General features: G+C 44.1%; 1 protein-coding gene across 1 annotated transcript in view; it reads left to right on the forward strand.

The window, feature by feature from the left end:
- Dnah6 (dynein axonemal heavy chain 6) overlaps nucleotides 1-18,849 on the forward strand; it is a 198,328-nt gene that overhangs the window by 74,232 nt on the left and 105,247 nt on the right. The window contains exons 30-35 of the mRNA XM_060383520.1: nucleotides 3,832-3,969; nucleotides 7,037-7,204; nucleotides 9,215-9,363; nucleotides 11,540-11,647; nucleotides 15,052-15,607; nucleotides 16,443-16,565. Of these exons, the coding sequence (XP_060239503.1) occupies nucleotides 3,832-3,969; nucleotides 7,037-7,204; nucleotides 9,215-9,363; nucleotides 11,540-11,647; nucleotides 15,052-15,607; nucleotides 16,443-16,565 (1,242 nt within the window). The remainder of the gene's footprint in view (nucleotides 1-3,831; nucleotides 3,970-7,036; nucleotides 7,205-9,214; nucleotides 9,364-11,539; nucleotides 11,648-15,051; nucleotides 15,608-16,442; nucleotides 16,566-18,849) is intronic.

The raw sequence follows: 18,849 nt of genomic DNA on the forward strand, positions 1-18,849 counted from the left end.
GCAGCAACCTCCTTGGTGAAGAGGAGGAGTGCAGCGGGGCTGTCTAGAGGAACAAGGTTCTTAAAGGGAAAAATCACAAGTGTCAGATTACATGCTTTGGTGTTACATGATTGGTAAGGAAAATTGACTTTTGAAATGATTGATTTACTTTAGGCACCAAGACCATAAACAGTTCTGGCCTGGCCATCTGGGCTGGTTTCCTAGCAACTGTATCTCTAGTGGGCAGGAAAAGAAGACAGTAAAGCTAGTTCCTCTCCCCAAGTGGCTGGACATAGCTCCACCTGGCTGGCCATTGTTCAGGCTTGTGCTTTAAACTTTAAACCAATAACCAAAAACAAAAAACAAAACAAAACAAAAAACAAAACAAAACAAAACAAAACACAAACAAATAAAACCCTACTTTTTAATTCTTTAGTCTCTCACTACTTTCCATTTCCTATCACAGTTTATGACATTTGCATATTATTCAATACTTGTCTCTTTTTTCTGGAAATTGAATATAAAATGTCAGTGCCTCATATGATACTCACACTAAGATTGCTGTTTGCAGGATTTGAGGGCATGTTAGACCCTTAGACAAGAATTAATGCAGCAAAATACATGCCCTGCCCTATAAAGGAGAGAATTCCAAGCATCATCTTTACCTCCTCTATTACTGTGTTTTCAAAACTTGGGTGTGTATGAATCTCCCAGAGAGTTTTTATTAAAGTAAATGAGTTATTTGATTCTCTTTGCCTCTCCAGTTGACCACAATTTCACAAACTATAAACATCAAGACACTGAATGCCCATGATGGAGTAAGACAAGGAAAACATACTGTAGTTGTTTATGACAAGAGACATAAGCACTCCATCTACACCACAACATGACTGAACAGTCCCTTCTCCCAGCTAGCCCAGTCACTGCTGCATCTTCAGGAAAGCTTCAGTCAGGCTGTCCCTTGGCCTGCTATCTAGATGGCTGTTATCATGCAGTGCATCGCAGAATTGCCCCTGCTCTCTACCAACACCCCTTTCAACACTTTGTGGCTTATTATTCAAAAGAGAGTCAAGACCTAACATCCGGCTACCTGGTTTAGGGATAGAATCTTTACCAATCCATAAGATAATGGTAAAACGGAACGTACCTAATCCAGTGACAGACACCCTTCTAAGAAGGAACATAAATAAAAGAAAAAACTGTGAAAAGACACCCTAGAAGCAGAGATTGGATGCAATGCAAGCTATGAAATGGTAAGGATTGCCTGAAAATACGGGTAAGGAAGATATTTTTCTGGGTAAGCATGGTTTGTCAACACCTTGATTTCTGATTTCTAGCCTCTAGAATTGTAACATTATGTATATATATATATATATATATATATATATATAAGCTGGAGCCAGCCAGCTTATGGCAATTTGTTGCTATACAGGGCAGGAGATGGCTCAGCAGTTAAGAGTGCTTGCTGCTCTTGCAGAGGACCTGCGTTCAGTACACAGCAGCCACATTGGCCCGCTCACAATCATCTGTAACTCTAGCTCTAGGGGTCCAGAGCCCTCGTCTGGCCTTCTCAGGCACTTGCACACACATGTGTGCATACAGAGAGGCACATGTGCACATACATGAAATGGCTCAGGGAGTAAGAGTACTGGCTGCTTTTCCAGAGGACACAGGTTCAATTTTCATCACCCACGTGGTGGCTCACAACCGTTTGTAACTCCAGTTTCAGGAGATCTGACAGCTTCTTCTGGCCTCTGTAGGTATTAGACTCACACATGTTGCACAGACATAATATGCAGGCAAAACAACCATGCACATAAACTAGAATAATAAATGTTTAAAAATCAAGGAATCTTTCAATATTGTGTGTGTGTGTGTGTGTGTGTGTGTGTGTGTGTATTGAGCCTTTGCTGAAATCTGGGCCAAACCTAACCCTACAGTGAGCTTGCCTTGCATCCCACAACTACCATGGTTCCCTCAGGGCTCACAGAGCTCTCTTCACCAAGTGTGCTCTCCCCTGTTGGGAAAAGGAATAAATGCAATCATGTCTGATTATGCATGCGTTCCTGCCTACCTCTGGTTTCTGAACTTTGCCCTCTTCACTTACATTGAAAGGGGGCTGGGGAACTGGCTCAGTAGTTAAGAGTGTATGCTACTCTTGCAGAAGACTCAATTCAGTTCCAAGAATCCATGTGGGGAAGTTCACAAACACTTATAAATCCAGCTCCAGGGGATCCTATGCCCTCTTCTGGCCTCTGCAGACAACCGCACAAAACATACACCTATCTGAGGCCAGGCTGATCTTAACATCTCCTGGGACTGATAAAACAGCCCATGTGGGGGCTGAATTTCAAACTCCTACGGTCCTCAGCCAAGAGTGGCAGAACTAGAGGGTCCTTTGTAGAGGCATGTACTTTGTATAAACCATGTATAGGAGACATGTTTTAGCAAAGAACTTATATCAAGAATTCTTTCATGTTTCTGTTAAATTGCCCACACATTAGTATTGCTTGGAAGTTTTCATGTACCCCAGAAGATGGGCAGATGCTAAGGAGAAAGTTCCTTGCTCCGTAATGCCAGCTTGAGTTTTACTCATTCTGTTTTTTTTAACATGTTTAATTTTTCTAATATTGGCAATAGTATTATCAATTTTCAAGATCAAGCTCTGTCAAGCTTCTTATTGTATTTTAGAACAAATTTCTTCCAAATCTCTCTGAGGATTCCACTGTAATTATTTCAAATGCTTGTCCATCTCCTAAATGATCTTCATTTCCTGCAGGGTGGTTCATTCATCTTATTTTATTTTTTCTTTTTCTGAATGTTATTCTCCACCCAAATGCCTTCTGGTTGGCTTGTTGGTTCATGCGAGGGACTAGAGGACTAAGTTGTCCATGTGGGGAGCTTGTTTCCCAGAGTGTGGGCTGGGCTCTTTGAGGACTGGATGTGGAGCAACCAGTGCACCTTGTCAAATGACAGCTGAGGATTTTCCTTCTAAGTGTTCATATTTCAGTTGTTTTCACTCCTGAATAGAACCATCTTTTATTATTACTGAGTATCAGTGAATGAATCGAGAGATCTGGAATCCTCTTTCTTTCCTGTCTCTGCTTTCCTTGCCCCGCCCCATTAGGCTTCTGCTATAGAATAAATCAGCAGGAAAGGTGGCTCAGCTCTGCAGTTAAGAGCACTGGAAGCTTGTGCAACTTCCAGGTTCAGTTCCTGGCGGTTACGTGGTGGCTCAGAACTGTAACTTCAGTTCCAGGGGATCCAACACCTTCTTCTGGCTTCATGGACATGATACACATATATACATGCAGACAACATTCTCAAACGTGAAATAAAAATAAACCTTTTTAAATAAAAAAAAAGACAAGTAAATTAAAACATCCCCCCCCCCCAGTACAGCAGTGCCTCTGCTCAGTTCTCAGGCACTGCCTGCCACAGAGGGCGCCATTCAGAGACAGTGGGCGCTCCCGCCAGTGAAACTCCCCGGGGCTTCTTCAAAACCCTCAGGTTTGTCCCTTCCATCTGTTGTGTTTTTTTTTTGTTTGTTTTGTTTTTGAGAACCTGTAAATATTCACCAGAGCTAAGTGGAACTTATGAATAACGATTCCCCAAGGACATATGCTCCAGGTTGTCATTTTATTAAAGAGAAAAATCAGATTCAAACCATTTAGGAAAGCAAAAAGACATGCCCTCTTGTGAAAATGTGCTTGCTCTTGATAGGCGGTGCTTATCAAGAGGGTACCATTGGCAACAGCATGGCCTCCCTGCTTCCTGTAGTGTCTTTGCTTGAGGTTGTAAACATTAGGGGAGACGATGCAGAGAAGCTAAACAGCCTTGCTTGCATTGCAGATGATGGGGCGCTTCTTCAGTGGCTTGGCACAGTCGGGGGCCTGGTGCTGCTTCGATGAATTCAATCGAATTGACATTGAAGTCTTATCTGTCATCGCCCAGCAACTCATCACTATTAGGAATGCCAAAGCCGCAAAGGTAAGAGGTCGGGATGGCTGGCTGTCAGGGTAGAGTGCTCACACTGGTCATTAATTCAGCAAGCAGTGCCTTAGGAAGGACAAAGTTGCAGTATAATTGGTGAATACCACAGTAACAGCATTTCCTTGCGTGTATGAAGTCCTGGTCTAAACAAAATGAAAAAAACACATGCTGTGCTAGGTCCTGGACATACAGACACTATGAGACCTAGTGCCTGGGAACAGAAAACCCTCTTTCCACCCCAAGTTATACACAGAAGCATAAACACACACACACACACACACACACACACACACACACACACACTTCTCACTTCTCTTCTACTTACTTTTGACATTTACCTACCTTCTGTTTCTTCAATGCCACTTTTTCTGGGCCACACAGCTTTCTTCATGGCTTCCAGGGTCAACTGTGTGTTGATGGGAAAACAGGAGAGAAAACCTGAGAATCCCAAGGAACTCATCTCTTCCAGTGAGTTCCTCAGACCTCACCAAACTCCAAAATCTGAGGGTCAAATGAAGATTCTGAGTGACCCTGCCACTTAGCATTTCCCCATTCCTGAAGAAGGGGTTTGTATTTGGGAGGTGATGGCTGTGAAGGATGGGACCTTCAAGGTTTGGTCACCAACAAGCAACATAAACTTGAATCTCCCTCATTCCCTCAAGGGATCTAACTGCCACAAGTCCCTTAATTCCTCCCTCAGCCCCTTCCAGAAGACACTCAAGTTCCTCTGCCTCCATCAGTAATGGTCATATTGCAAAGCTGGGGGTCTCTGGACTCCCCTCAGCTCAGGGAGTCAATTCCTATTGAAAGGTGAGCTGGTAAAGAGTTATCAAGTCCAAAGTGGACACGCCAGGAGGTCACTCTCCCAGGCTCTGTCCCTTTCCACAAAGTAGGAGATGGGCTTTGTGCCTGCGTATTTCTATGACTTGGTAGAGTCCTGTGGATGATGACTGAGGAGGCAAACCATGCAGGAAAAACAGTTCAGAATATTTTAATTTAAAAAGTTAAAAAAAAAAAAACAGAAAAAAGTTAAGGATTTCTTATGACCTCTGCAAAGTAGTGAATTGTAGAAAAAAAAAAGTTAAGACTAGACATTTAGTGAGTGGCTAAGAGAGCAAATCTCTGTGGTGCTTTTGCATCTTCATTAACCTTTGTGAAAGAGATGGTTACAGGTGAAGATAATTCAAAGAAGTAAAAAATTATTTCTAGAGACATCGCAGAACTGGGATACACACCTGAATCCAAGTGACCCCTACCATCTGCATTCTGTCCCGCTTTCCATCTGCTCTGTGAAGGTGTGGATTAAATGCAAAGATTTCCACACAGAATTTGCAAATCATTACCCTCTTGCTGAGTAACCCACAGAGAGCAAATCTGGAGATCAAAGTGGACAGGAACCAGAGAGAGTAGAGGTGGGTTGATGCATTCCCAGCTGGAGGGCAAGCAAGCCCTGTAGTCTAGCAGGCTCCATCCTCTAGAACCAATGTACATGTGTGCATTCTGCAGCAGCCAGGTTGCCCGCCAGTTTCCTCCCAGGCAATGGCACAGGGCTCAGCTCCCCTTGGGTCTTCCCAACAGTCTCAGGCCTAGTACAGCAACTTCATCCAGTGGCCCAACTCAGAACCTTGGCTTCATCGCAGTTTTGTCTCTTTACCATCAGCCCAAAATCTAAACTGTCACTAGATGGTATGAATGGTGTCTGCTGGGAACCCTTCAACCACACATATAATTCTCAGACACTGGCTCGTGTCTCCCCAGTGACAATTCTCACACATACCCCAGTCTGTAGTTTTCCCAAACTCTCCATCGTTACCTCTACCCAACACTCTAAAGTCTTGACTTCCCACAAGTCATGAGACAAAGGAGAAACTCTAATGTAGCATGCAAGACACCTGATGGTCAGAGCTCAGTGTACTGTAATTTTCTCATCATCATGAAAAATGCCTGACTAGGAGCAATACTGGAGAAGACGGGTTAGTTTGGCTTACAGTTTGGGGTTGTACAATCTGTCATGGCAGAGAGGGGATGGAGGTAAAGGCTTGGAGGCTAAGACTTGGTGATGAAGGCATAGCAGCAAGAGCTTGAGGTAACTGGGCAGTCAGGAAATAGAAGACAGGAAGTAGTGCAGACTACAAAACCTCAAGGCCTACCTCTAGTGATTCACTTCCTCCAATGAGGCACTGCCTTGTCAAACTTCCACAGCCTTCTGAAACACCACCACCAGTTGGGAAGTGAATGTTCAAACTTAAGAGCCTGTGGAAGACATTTCACACTCTGTCTGCAGCTCCAGGCCTAGCTAGACCATCTTAACTTTGTTATTCTTTAGCAAAGAGGGTTTCTGCCTGTTCCCTGAATGTGTAGTATTCTTTGTTGTGCTTGCTCCTCTTGCCAGAAAAACTGCTCAATTATCAACCTAAAATGCCCCTCCTCGTTCTTCAGGTCTCTAGTAGCCTATCTGTTCCCAACATGGGTTTTACACACACACACACACACACACACACACGTACTCCCGCACACATTTGCCTCGGAATGGTCACAGTGTCCAGGGCTGACTGCTCACAGGAGGACTCAAGCATGAGCATCCTTCAACTGTGTCACCGTGGCTCACCCATAGCCTCAACCTGCAACATGTGCTCAGCAGTCACCTACTATTAAGTGAAGGTGAGGGAGTAGTGCTGTGATAAAATCTTTAAACTCAAAGATTAAAACTAGACTGGAATTTTCAGGGTGGAGGGGAGGAGGGGGAGAAGCAGTAAGTGGGCGTAGAGAAAGCCATGACGTCAAAGGTACACTGAAGATGCCCCTCAGGTGTTGAGGCCGGAAGCTTTCAGGTCCGGGTCAGGAAGGAGCACACAACTTGGGCAAGGCAAGGCAGGGAGCAGTAAACAGTGAACTCCGAAGAGACAGGAAACAGGCAGATCAAGAGAAAGCTTCCTCGGTCCCACAGCGGGATTCGATGTGCTCTCCTCCGCCTTTCCTTACCTCTCTGATTCAAGTGATGATTTGTGTGAAAGAACTTGCAAGCACTCAGAGGATTGCCCATTTTTACCTTCTCTGTGAACAGCTCTCCAGATTCATGTTCGAGGGACGGGAAATCAAGCTGGTTATGACCTGTGCAGCTTTCATCACCATGAATCCTGGCTATGCAGGCAGAACGGAATTGCCAGACAACTTGAAAGCCCTGTTCAGACCCTTTGCTATGATGGTTCCCAATTACGCCCTGATTGCAGAGGTGAGCTTCAGACTATAATGAAGCAAGGTTTGAAGCATGATTTGTTTTACTTGCCATCTGATTCTGCCAAGACAGAAGCTTCTTTTATTTCCTAGTTTCCTTTTTGTTACTGTGATATAAAATGCAACTAAAAGCAATTTAGGAGAGAAAGGATTGATTCTAGCTCATAATTCCAGATTGTCATTCATCAAACCTGCTAAGAAAAGGGAGCAGGAAGTTAGAACAGTGAGTCATGTCAGAGAGAAATGAGCAGAGAGAAATGAGTGCACTCCTGCTTATTTGTACTCACTTAGCCACTCATGTAGCCCAGGCCCCAGGCCCAGGGAATGGTGCTGCCTGTGATGGCCAGGTCTTGACCCTCAGCAATCAAGACAACCCCCAGGAGACATAACCACAGGCCGACCTGATATAGACAATCCCTCTTCCCAGGTGATCCTAGAGTGTGACAGGCTGACAACTGTCACCATCTCACTTTCTCACCATCTTACTTTCTAAGCATCCAAGCAACGGCTGCCCATTATTGCTCACCCTGAGCGTAGATTTAGGTAAACAGAGAATGTTTCATTTTGCATGCTCGTGTAGTTTTCAGTCTTACTGCAAATATCCAGAATGCCCTCAACAGTTTATAGAGTATAACAGACTCCTAAACATGGAAAGAATCAATGTATGTGAATTGACTCAGTTACTAGGATTTAATCAGTTCATCTCTAGGCGTTAAAATGTTGGGATTAGTTCTAAAAAGACAGCATTATCTTCATTTCACTTTGGATATAAATTTAATTAAAGTCAAGAATAATTGGAAGCCCAGTCTGGTGCCTCATGCCTGTAATCCCAATACTCAGAAGGCTAAGACAGAAGGATTACTGTGAGTTCAGAACCAGCTTGGGTAATAGAGTGAGGCCATCTCAAAACAAAACAAAACAGAAACAGAAACAGAAAAAAAGGAAGTACTGTCCAGTCAAAGCTGTATTAATCATGATTTATAGTCTGTAACAGTTTAAGTAAAAACCAGTAATCCGTAATAAATTAAGCATGATTATTTATTGTTTCTGTCTATCAAGGAGACCTTTTATTTGAACATTCTTGCTCTTTCACCCCAGCTAAGAATCCATGTGTGTAAGTTTTCCATGCGTTTCTCAAAGTATGTTTAATGGAGGTAAAAGTACACACAGCTCACGAGGATATGAGCAAATGTTTGCACAGAGATTCAGCTGTCTGGCACCAAGACTAAAATGCAGGGCTTCCTTTCAGAACTCAGAAAGCTCCCTTGAGCTCTGTGCAGCGTTTTCCATCGATGGGCACTTCCCCTTTTAGAATGGGATTTCTCAGAAAGCACCCGTGACTCCTGTGGCTAATACATTCCTTTGAATTATTAAAGAATCTTCTACCTGAAGTAAAAGGAATTGATTACCGCTAGACTAGACCAACACTGGAGAAATTTCAACTTGAATTAGCATAACGCTTGAAGCATTCAGAGGAGTCCTGTATCTCCTGTGGGTATGGCAGAGCAGAGGACAGTTTAAAAAAGCAATGCCTTTGCATCCCTTCTCTCTCTGGCAGGTTCAACAATGTGCTCATGTCTCCCACTTTGCCCTGTTGTGTTACTCAGTCCTGAATTGGAGGAGTTTCAAAGTCCAGTCTTGTGGGCATGCTTCCCATTACTGTCACAGATGAATAGTCAGGGCTTCTCGTCAGCAAATGCCTTTAGCTGTGACAAATAGCCTTGCTCCACAATAAGAGCACAGGAGACTCCAAGTGGGGAAAGCAAGGCAGCTTACCTCTGACCTTTCAAAGCTGAGCAGCAGACTAGAATGGCAGGTGCACTGAATGAAACCCGAACATCGGAGCAGGAGTGTTGGGTGGCTGGTCCCATCACTGCCACTCGCTGGTATCTTTGTCTCCTCACTGAGCAGTGTAAAGATGTGATGCCTAGGGTAGATGTATGTCCGTATTAGGCTGATATGTTGCAGGCAAGACAATGTGAAACACCACCTTCCATTTCTCTCCTAGGTGATTCTGTATTCTGAAGGATTTGAATCGAGTAAAATACTAGCGAGAAAGATGACACAGATGTACAAACTCTGCAGCGAGCAGCTGTCCCAGCAGGATCACTATGACTTTGGCATGAGAGCCGTCAAGTCGGTGCTGGTCATGGCTGGGTAAGAAACCCAAGGGGCGTTAGCCCAGTCAGTAAAGTGCTGCCCATGAGAATATAAGGCCCATCCTCAGAGGCCACATAAAAAAGACGGGCACGGCTGTGCATGCTTACAGTCGCAGTGCTGAGGAGGCAGCAGCAGGCAAACCGCACCAGCCTGGTTTGCCTGCTGCTGCTCACTGGCCAGCCAGTGAACCTGACCTGGTAAGCTGCAGGCCAGTGAGTGACCCTGACTCAAAAAACAAGGCGGGTGGCTCCTGAGTAATGACACTCAGGGTTGTCCTCTGGTCACCATGCGCATGTGGTCACACGGAAACACACACACAGAGTGGGGAGAGAGGCAGACAGACAGAGACACACAGACGGGGGAGGTGCTAGGGAGAGGTAGACATGAGTGAAACTCATAATCAACTTTAAATGGGTGACTCAAAGGCTTTGAGAGCAATGTGTGATGGAGATCAAGTGTAATAACATGGGCTGCTGCTGTTGTGGGAATCCTCCTTTGTCACTCCGGTGACCCAGTGGTAAGTCTATACTGTGGACTCTAACTAACCCGTACTCTCCAGAACTCCTCAACTGCACCGGGTTTCAGAGAACAAAAGCCGTTACTGCATCTGGAGAGATGGGTTAGTAGTTAAGGACATTTGCTGGGCTGGAGAGATGGCTCAGCAGTTAACTGAACTGCCTGTCCTTCTAGAGATCCTGAGTTCAATTCCCAGCACCCACATGCTGACTCACAGCCATCTATCCTGGGATATGGTGCCCTCTTCTGGCATGCAAGTGTACATGCAGATAGAGCACTCATACATAAAGTAAATAAATAAATACCGAAAATTTTTAAAAAAGAAGATTTGCTGTTCCAAAGGGACCTGCGTTTGGCTCTCAACAGCCAGGTCAGATAGCTCACACTCATCTGTAATCCCAGTTCTAGGGGATCCTGTACCCGTTCCTGTACTCCATGGCACTGCACTCACTCTCACATATCCCCATGTACACCGTCTGCATACAATTAAAGATAAAATGAAATCTATTTTTAAAAAGCCTTGGTAACCATCTGGCTGACTCAGAGGCTCTCAGTCTGATAGGCACAGGCTGGGAGGTGAATCCCGTGTTGCCTGAAACAACCCCAAGGGTTAAACGGAAGTTGGTTGTTTATTCTCAGTCCATGATTATGTCTCTGACTTCTCAGCAAAGGTTCAAGTTCAAAACTAAGGTCTTTCCTACTCACTGGCAAAGGAGACTCTCATTTCCGGTCTAATGACTACTTTATGACTACTAGGAGCAGCACATCCATAGTCTCTAACTTACCCAGAGCCTGAAATGAGATAATCTGGTCTCTATAGCTCTGCCTCTCAGACTGGACTCATTGAACCCAGTTCAGTGCATGCAGGCCCCTTGGCACAAATCTCACTGCTATCCCCACTCCCTGTCCCTTACTTTAGCCACCAGATCCGGTACAGCCCTTCTTTACAGCATTGCTGTGTAAGAACCAGGGATCCAGCACGTTCAGACCCATTTGCATTCAGAGAGCACAACAGCATCTCTCTGGGTGAGGCGGACAAGTGTGCAGTCATCTCTCTATCTGATGTGCTGAGGGCAACAACAGGGCTGTGCCTGAGGAAGACAAACTAGCCTTTTAGCAGCTTTCTAGAGAAGAGGGTAACTAACTAGGCTGCTTCCGAAGGGAGAAGTGCAGACAAGCGACTGGAGAGATGGCTCAGCAGTTAAAAGCACTTTCTGCTCTTCTAGAGTTTGCTTCTCAGCACCCACACTGGGCCCAGCACCCACACTGGACAGCTCACTACGGCCTTACTCCAGATCCAGGGAATTTGACAGCCCTCTTTTGGCCTACTTTGGCACATACATACATGCATAAATAAAAATAAAATCAGTAGTTTTTTAAAAGAGCAGGCAAAAGAGAAAGGCAGGGCATTCTGGACAGAGAGGACAGAAAATGACAGAGACGTGAGCCATTATGATACACTCACAGGATCCTACATTCGTACTGGACAGAGTCTAGATTGATCCGGGAGGGGAGCCAGTGAAGAACTTGTCGATGTGCTGTGATAGGCGTGGTCAGCACACATAGGAATCTCAGCGGAGCCCCTGACCCACAGGCCTAGAACGGTCCATTGTCCTCCATGCTTTCACTGTCATCATAACGACTCTCTTGAATTTAGATCTCTGAAAAGAGAGAACCCAGACCTAAGCGAAGACGTGGTCCTGATTAGAGCGTTGCGGGACTCCAACTTACCGAAGTTCTTAACAGATGACGCTCTCCTGTTCAGGCAAGTTCCCAGAGCTCGCGGCGCCGCACAGAGGGAAAGGGCTCAGGGCTTTCTGTCCTTAAAACCATGCATTTCTCAGCTCTTCCGGACATGTGTGCAGCCCTTTAAGACAGGGACAGACTCACCTACAAGCTCACCGCATGGGAGGGGCAGGAAGATCAGGGGTTGAAGGCCAGCCTCAGATACACGGGACTTATCTCAAAAGAGCAAAAGTATGACCTAAACTCACAACGCTATTCTAATCACCTTTTGTTTCTTCAAAATGTTGATCACCAAATTGTGTCATTTTATAAATTGGCATTTGGTTACAAATTCCTGACCTAACAATTTTCTAGTCTGAAAAACAAGTCAGGCTTGAAAGTTAACATAAACATGACTGCTTTAACAGTTCTTTTTAAAATTTGTTTAATTTTGTTTCTCTAAGTTGTATGTATACAGACTTTAAAAAAACAAAATATTGTATAAATTAGCCTTATAGAAATCTACGCTTTCTTGCCTTTCATCACTTCCCAGTCCCCACAAGCCACCATTGTCAGCTCTTCTGTTAATTTTGCTATCCCCGCCACACTTGGCAGCATGCTTGTTCCATTTCCTGGTGTGTAGGTTTGGGACCTTGAGTGTCCAAGGGAGAAGATGGGAGCACACCGCCCATCTGTCCTCCCCACCCATCCCCTCTGCACCATTATAATGCAGCCCCACTTGACTAAGCAGCCAAGGTTTCCAGACTGGATTGTAACTGTGTGAACATTAGCTGAGCCACGTTTCATTGTCTTGGTGTCGATATTTGAATATTACTTTCCATGCATATACCTTCACAAAGTTATCATGTTTCTGTTAGAGAGAGAGATCCCTTGAAGCAGGTTTTCTGTGCCACAGACTCTGTGTGTGTGCGTGTGTGTGCGCGCACGCACACGCATGTGCATGTATGTGCAATGTCTTCCTCAGTTGTTCTCCACGTTGTTATTGAGGCAGGTTCTCTCAGTGAACCTGAAGCTCATTGGTTTGGCTGGGCCTGCTTGCCGACGAACTCCAGGGATCTGTCTGTCTTTGCCCGTTTACTCCTTCCTGGTACTGAGTTACAGTTGTGCATCACGACATAGCTTTTTCACATTGCTCCCAGAGATCCAAACAGGCACTTTACTTGCTGAGCCATCTCCCCAGTCCTGCAAACATTTAATTTAAGTAGATTCCATCCTGTTGACTCCAAAAAGGTTTTGTCCTTTTATAGTTAAATAAATGGTTTTGTGAAAATGCTGATTTCCCCTCAAATGTAAAGAGTGGCCAAAGACCGAGACTACTTTCATATGTGGGGTCTTCAGTTACCTGCTTCCTCGACTGTCATTTCCCGGGTCTGTTAGCATTTTGTTATTCTTTGGTCATTTTCCCATGATGCTCTTTTACTTACATTTATAGGAACTCAAAACCTCAAACTCAAAACAGGGGAGCTATCTGTTTAGTCTCTCATTCCTTCTTTTTTTGAGGAGGAGAGGGTTGAAGCAGGATCTCACTTGCAGCCCAGGCTGACCTTGAACTTGTGCTCCTCCTGCCACAGCTTCCTGAGCTCTGAGATTACAGATATGGACTGCCATTTGTTTGCTAAGTGTATGTATGAAGCCTTCTATCCCACTGAAGTTCACTTTTGTATATTTGGTTTTATTTATTTATATTTATTTATTTTTTGTTTTTTGGGATAGGATTTCTCTGTGTAGCCTTGGCTGTCCTAGACTCTGCTTTGTAGACCAGGCTGGCCTTGAACTCATAGCCATCCACCTGCCTCTGCCTCCTTGGGGATCAAACCCTTGCACCACCACTCCTGGCCAGTTTTACTTTTTAATTAATCAACTTTTTATAGTTGTAAACTTTCTGTCTTCCTCAGAAAGACCCCCTTACCACGGTGTGCAAAATTTATGCCTTTTACTTCCATCTGGTACTTTTTTCCACCGTATGTCTTCATTTGGGGAAATAAAACTATAATTTTTACTCTAACTTTAAATATTTCTTCTTTGAAATTTGCAGTGTACACGGTACCGTGTTACATAAGGGCATTTTCCTACAAGTCCGTATCGTACATTAAGCACATTCCCTGTGTCCTTCCGCACCTCCCTCTCTCTCATTAGTCTCCTTTGTTCCTCTCAACCCGTGGTTCTCAACCTTCCTAGCGCTGCGACCCTTAATCTTCTTCCTCCTGTTACAGTGATCTCCACCATACATTTATTTCGCTGCTACTTCAAAACTGTAATTTTCTACTTGTATGAATAATAAATTAAATATCTGATGTGCAGGATATCTGATATGTGACCCCCCCCCCAGGAGTCTCCGCACTTGGGCTGAGAGCTGCTGCCAGCAGTTCACTTTTCTCATGCCACACTTCCGTGTGTGTGTGTGTGTGTGTGTCTCCCACATAGCCTCGTCTCCGTCGTGTGGTGGTGACCTCGCCTACTTCTTCCCACAGGGATGTCCTCTCTCAATTGTGTCTCAGAATTTTCACAGCTCTCCACTTCCTCCCTTTTTAGCTAGTACAAATTTTCTATTTTATTTGTGAGAGTTTGTCTTTTGAAGTTTTTATTCAATGTGTTTTGATCACATTCACCCGCTTCCCCAGCTACCCCAGATTCCCTTCCTCGTGCAACCCACCTAATTGTATGACTTTCCTTTAAGCGAGCAAGTCCAGTCTGTGTTGTCCATATACTCTTGGGTGTGTGGTCTATGCTGTAGCCTGGTCCGTGGGGAAAGTAGGAGAGAGCCATGGGGGGAGGGGAGAAAGGGCACCGTGGTCTAAATGGTTAAGCAGGACAGTGGATCCGGAAGGATAAACGGGGGTAGGAGTGAGAGAGCGTGGTAGAGGAGGCATGTGGGGGGATGGCTAACTCTAAAGACCTTTGGAATTAGCCTATGTAAGCTTACTACTCTAGAGGTTTCCTAAATGTGTGTGTGTGTGTGTGTGTGTGTGTACACACATACACCCTTATAGAAAAAAATCTAAATGGAGTCACCCTATACCTGGTTCCCAAAACCACTACTGATTTTCTATTTTGGTCTCCATCATATTTTTCTCAATATCCACATAGAGTCATAAGCACATATAATGCATTAGGAAAACACTGAAATGAAAGTTTTAAATCTATTGGTCAGTCCATTAGTTAGGTACTGTACTCCATGCACTGTGGGCGATATAGAAATAAGTCCTGTTAGTCATCCTGAAGGAAGTCCTGTTTTGCAGTAAAAACATTGATCTGCTGCACAGGATATGAGAACACACAAGAGCTCAGCAAAAAGGTTGGCTCCTGGCACAGCCCAGGACAGGATTGTGCTGTAACAGCCAGAAGACCACTCTGTTGCTGATGACATGTGTGGGAAAGCAGGAATGGCGGGGCTCCTAACTGATGTCGTTTCTGTTTCGTCAGTGGGATCATATCTGATCTTTTCCCTGGAGTCCAAATCCCGGAACACGACTATGGCATTTTGCAGTCGACAATTGTGGACGTCATGACGAGACAAAACCTTCAGCCTGAGTTATGTATGGTCAAAAAGGTGATACAGTTGTATGAAACCATGCTGGTGAGGCACGGCGTAATGTTAGTGGGGCCCACAGGAGGCGGCAAGACCACCGTTTACCAAGTGTTAGCAGAAACGTTAGGAAATCTGGAAAAGCTCAAAACAGGCAATCCCTTCTACCAGCCGGTCAAAACCTACGTTCTTAATCCGAAATCAATCACAATGGGCGAGCTATATGGAGAAGTGAATAACGTGACCTTGGAATGGAAGGATGGTCTGATGGCACTGAGTGTCCGAGCCGCTGTGAACGACACTTCAGAAGATCACAAGTGGATCATCAGTGACGGGCCCGTGGACGCCCTTTGGATTGAAAACATGAACACAGTGTTGGACGACAACAAGATGCTCTGCCTGGCCAACAGCGAAAGGATTAAACTCACACCTCAGATCCACATGCTTTTTGAGGTAAGCGCGTGGTTCACCCGGAAGTAAAATGTTCGTCGGAGTCACGCGCCACCGCGAAGACCTCTCAGCGATACACTGTTTTCACCGTGTATCTGAAGCTTTTGTTTACTTGCTGAGCACTCATTAAATTACCCCTTGTAACAGATTGACAACACCTGTGAGATGTTCCCATTTCTCTATGAAATAGAAGTAGAATTGATTCTAGCATCCCTTGCTTTCTTTTGAAAGCAGATATGGATGTGGCTTACATCATTTTAATTTCTAGGTAAAAGAAAGTGTCCCACTGTGCCAGGAATGGACACAACCTTCTCTTCATGAGGGATTGTAAGAAGGGTGAGGTTCAAACACAACTACAAAAACACAGAGAAAATACCACCCGTACTCTCACCATCCGTGAACTATGTATAATATCTGCTGTATGTGTTATATGTGGCTAGATTTTAGGTAAAAGAATGACAAAAGGTAAATAGAATAAAAGCAAGGGGGAAAGACAGTGCCTGTTTCGTACCCTTAAGAATCAGATGACACCCCAGGAGTGGTGGAGCACACCTCTAATCCCAGCTATTGGAAGGCAGAGGCAGGTGGATCTCTATAAGTTTCAGACCAGACTATGCAGGCACACTCTGTAGAGAGAGACAGACAGAGACAGAGACAGAGGATGTGCTCTACCTTAAACCATCACCTAACATTCCTGTTCCTTTCCAAACTGCGTGCTCTCTCCCACTCTTTTCCACATAATCCCCTCCCATGCTAGCTTAAACTTTAAGAGGGTGCTTAGTATTCAAGTTAAAAAGATATGCAAGGCCCCTATTAGCTGTTTCCTGTTCAACTTCAGGTACAAGATCTCAGGGTGGCATCCCCTGCCACTGTCAGCCGATGTGGAATGGTGTTTGTAGATCCCGAAGAACTCAAGTGGATGCCTTATGTGAAAACCTGGATGAACAGAATCTCTGAAAAAGTAAGTGGAGCCGGACAGCCCCCCATGCCTCCCTGTGTCTGTGTTTGTCGGGCTTGTGTTCCCTTACACAAAGGTGAGTCACTCTAGCCCTGTGTGTGTGTGTGTGTGTGTGTGTGTGTGTGTGTGTGTGTGTGTGTATCGGATCCCATGGAACTGGAGTTGCAGACAGCTGTGAGCTGCCACATGGGTGCCAGGAATTAAACCTGGGTCCTCTTGAGGAGCAGCCAATGCTCTTAACCACTGAGCCATCTCTCCAGCCCTCTTCCCATTTCTTTCTAACATTAAGTAATAATATTTCATTGTGTGGACATACCACAGTTCATTTATTCCTTCACCTCCTAAAAGACATTTTGGATGCCTAGACTTTGAGAAATTATCAATAAAACGGTTATAGGCATGAGCGTACAGGGTTCCCTTGAATTTTTGATTAATTTGTATACTTGGCTTCATAAGAAGTCTCCAGATTGTCTCCCACAGTGGCTGTGCCATCTTGTATTCGCACCAGCAGTGAAAGAGAGTTCCTGCTGCTTAAATATTTACCATAATTTGCCTGTTTTGTTTGTCTGTCTCGGTTCCCCGGGTACGAAAGACTCTTGTCTCAGTCTGCAGACACTAGAGCGCGCTTTGGCGTCGTGTTTGCACCTCTGTGTCGTCTTTGCTGAGGTCTGTATTAGGGACCAGTTTCACCCACTTCTTAACTGGGGTTATCTGCTCTTATTGTTGCTATCAAGAATAGCACAGCCTCAGTTCATATGATGTTCTTAGACTGGACCATGTACAGCCCTTTTGACGTGGGGGGATCTTTGTACATCTTAATACAAATCTTTTATCAAATTATGTCTTTTGGAAATGTTTTCTCCCAGGCTGTGGCCTTTTATTATCTTAACAGTACTCTGGTATCTCTTCAGACAATATAATCTTTCCGTTTTCGTCCCCCTAACAAGTGTCTTTTACAGAGCAGATTTTTTTTTTTTTTAAGATTTGCTTATTCTATGTGTGTGAGTGTTTTGCCTGCATGCATGTCTGAGTACCACATGCATGTCTTGTGTCCACAGAAGTCACAAAAGGTTGTCAGATTCCCTGGAACTAGAGCGTATGGGTGGCTGTGAGCCACTGGGTAGGTTCTGGGAATGGAGCCTGGCTCCTCTCCAAGAGCAGTGAGTGCTCTCAACCCTGAGCCTTCTCCCAGCCCCCGACGCTTTTATGAGGTCTAAAATCAGGTTGTTTTTCACATATAATAGTATTATGTTACATCTAAAAACCCATTTTCAAACCCAAAGTCATCTCAGTCTGTCTTATATTATCTTCTATACTTTTTAAATTAATTTATTCCTTTTACATCCTGATCATAGCCCCCCCTCATCTTCTCCCAGCCCTACCCTTCCTCCCTCTTCCCCCATCCCCATCTTCTATAAGTTTAATGTTTTATATATATATATAAACATTAAATAAATATATATATATATTGAGTTCATATTTATAAAGGGTTTAAGGTCAGTATCTCTCTTCATTTGGTTTCATGATACTTTTCATTTTGCCTTATTTTCTCATTTTGTAACAAAATGTTTTAAAATTCCAAAGGTAGTATAGGGACTGACAATAAAGAGCAAGAAGATGGAGATTGTTAAGTAGAAAGATATAATAGATGCATGTGTACCAATGTCACCATCACCTGGTAATAGGTGAAATCATCTTATTGAGAACTATAAGTGTAAAAGTTCTTTTTAAGGAAAACATCTCATGTACTGGGATACCTTTGCATTATTATTATTATTGTTTTGTTTCTTTCAGACAGGGTCTCATGTAGCACAGGCTACTCCTAAACTTATTATGTAGCTGAGAATGGCCTTGAACACCTGACCTTTCTACCTCCCAAGGGCTGGGATTATAGGTGTGAACTACCAAGTCTAGCTTTACCATTTGTTTTTTTTTTTTTTGTTCAGGAAATGTTCGCTATATTTGCACAGGTCTATTCTGAACTCTTTAGTCTGTGCTACATTGGGACATTGTTTGGAGACAGGATCTTATGATGTAGCCTCTATTTCCTTTAACTCACAATTCTCCTGCCTCAGCCTACCAAATGTGTATGTGTGTGTGTATATGTATATATTTTTATACATACTTTTGTATGTATATACATATATATGTGTGTGTGTGTGTAAATATATACACACATTGTCTATGTATATTTTGAATATATATTCAAATTATCTTTATTTTGCCCCAAATCTTGGGGTCTTAGTTAGTTTTCTATTACTGTGAAGAAACACCACAGCCAAGGCAA

This window comes from Meriones unguiculatus, chromosome 5 (genome assembly GCF_030254825.1).
Source record: "Meriones unguiculatus strain TT.TT164.6M chromosome 5, Bangor_MerUng_6.1, whole genome shotgun sequence".
Lineage (NCBI taxonomy): Eukaryota > Metazoa > Chordata > Mammalia > Rodentia > Muridae > Meriones > Meriones unguiculatus.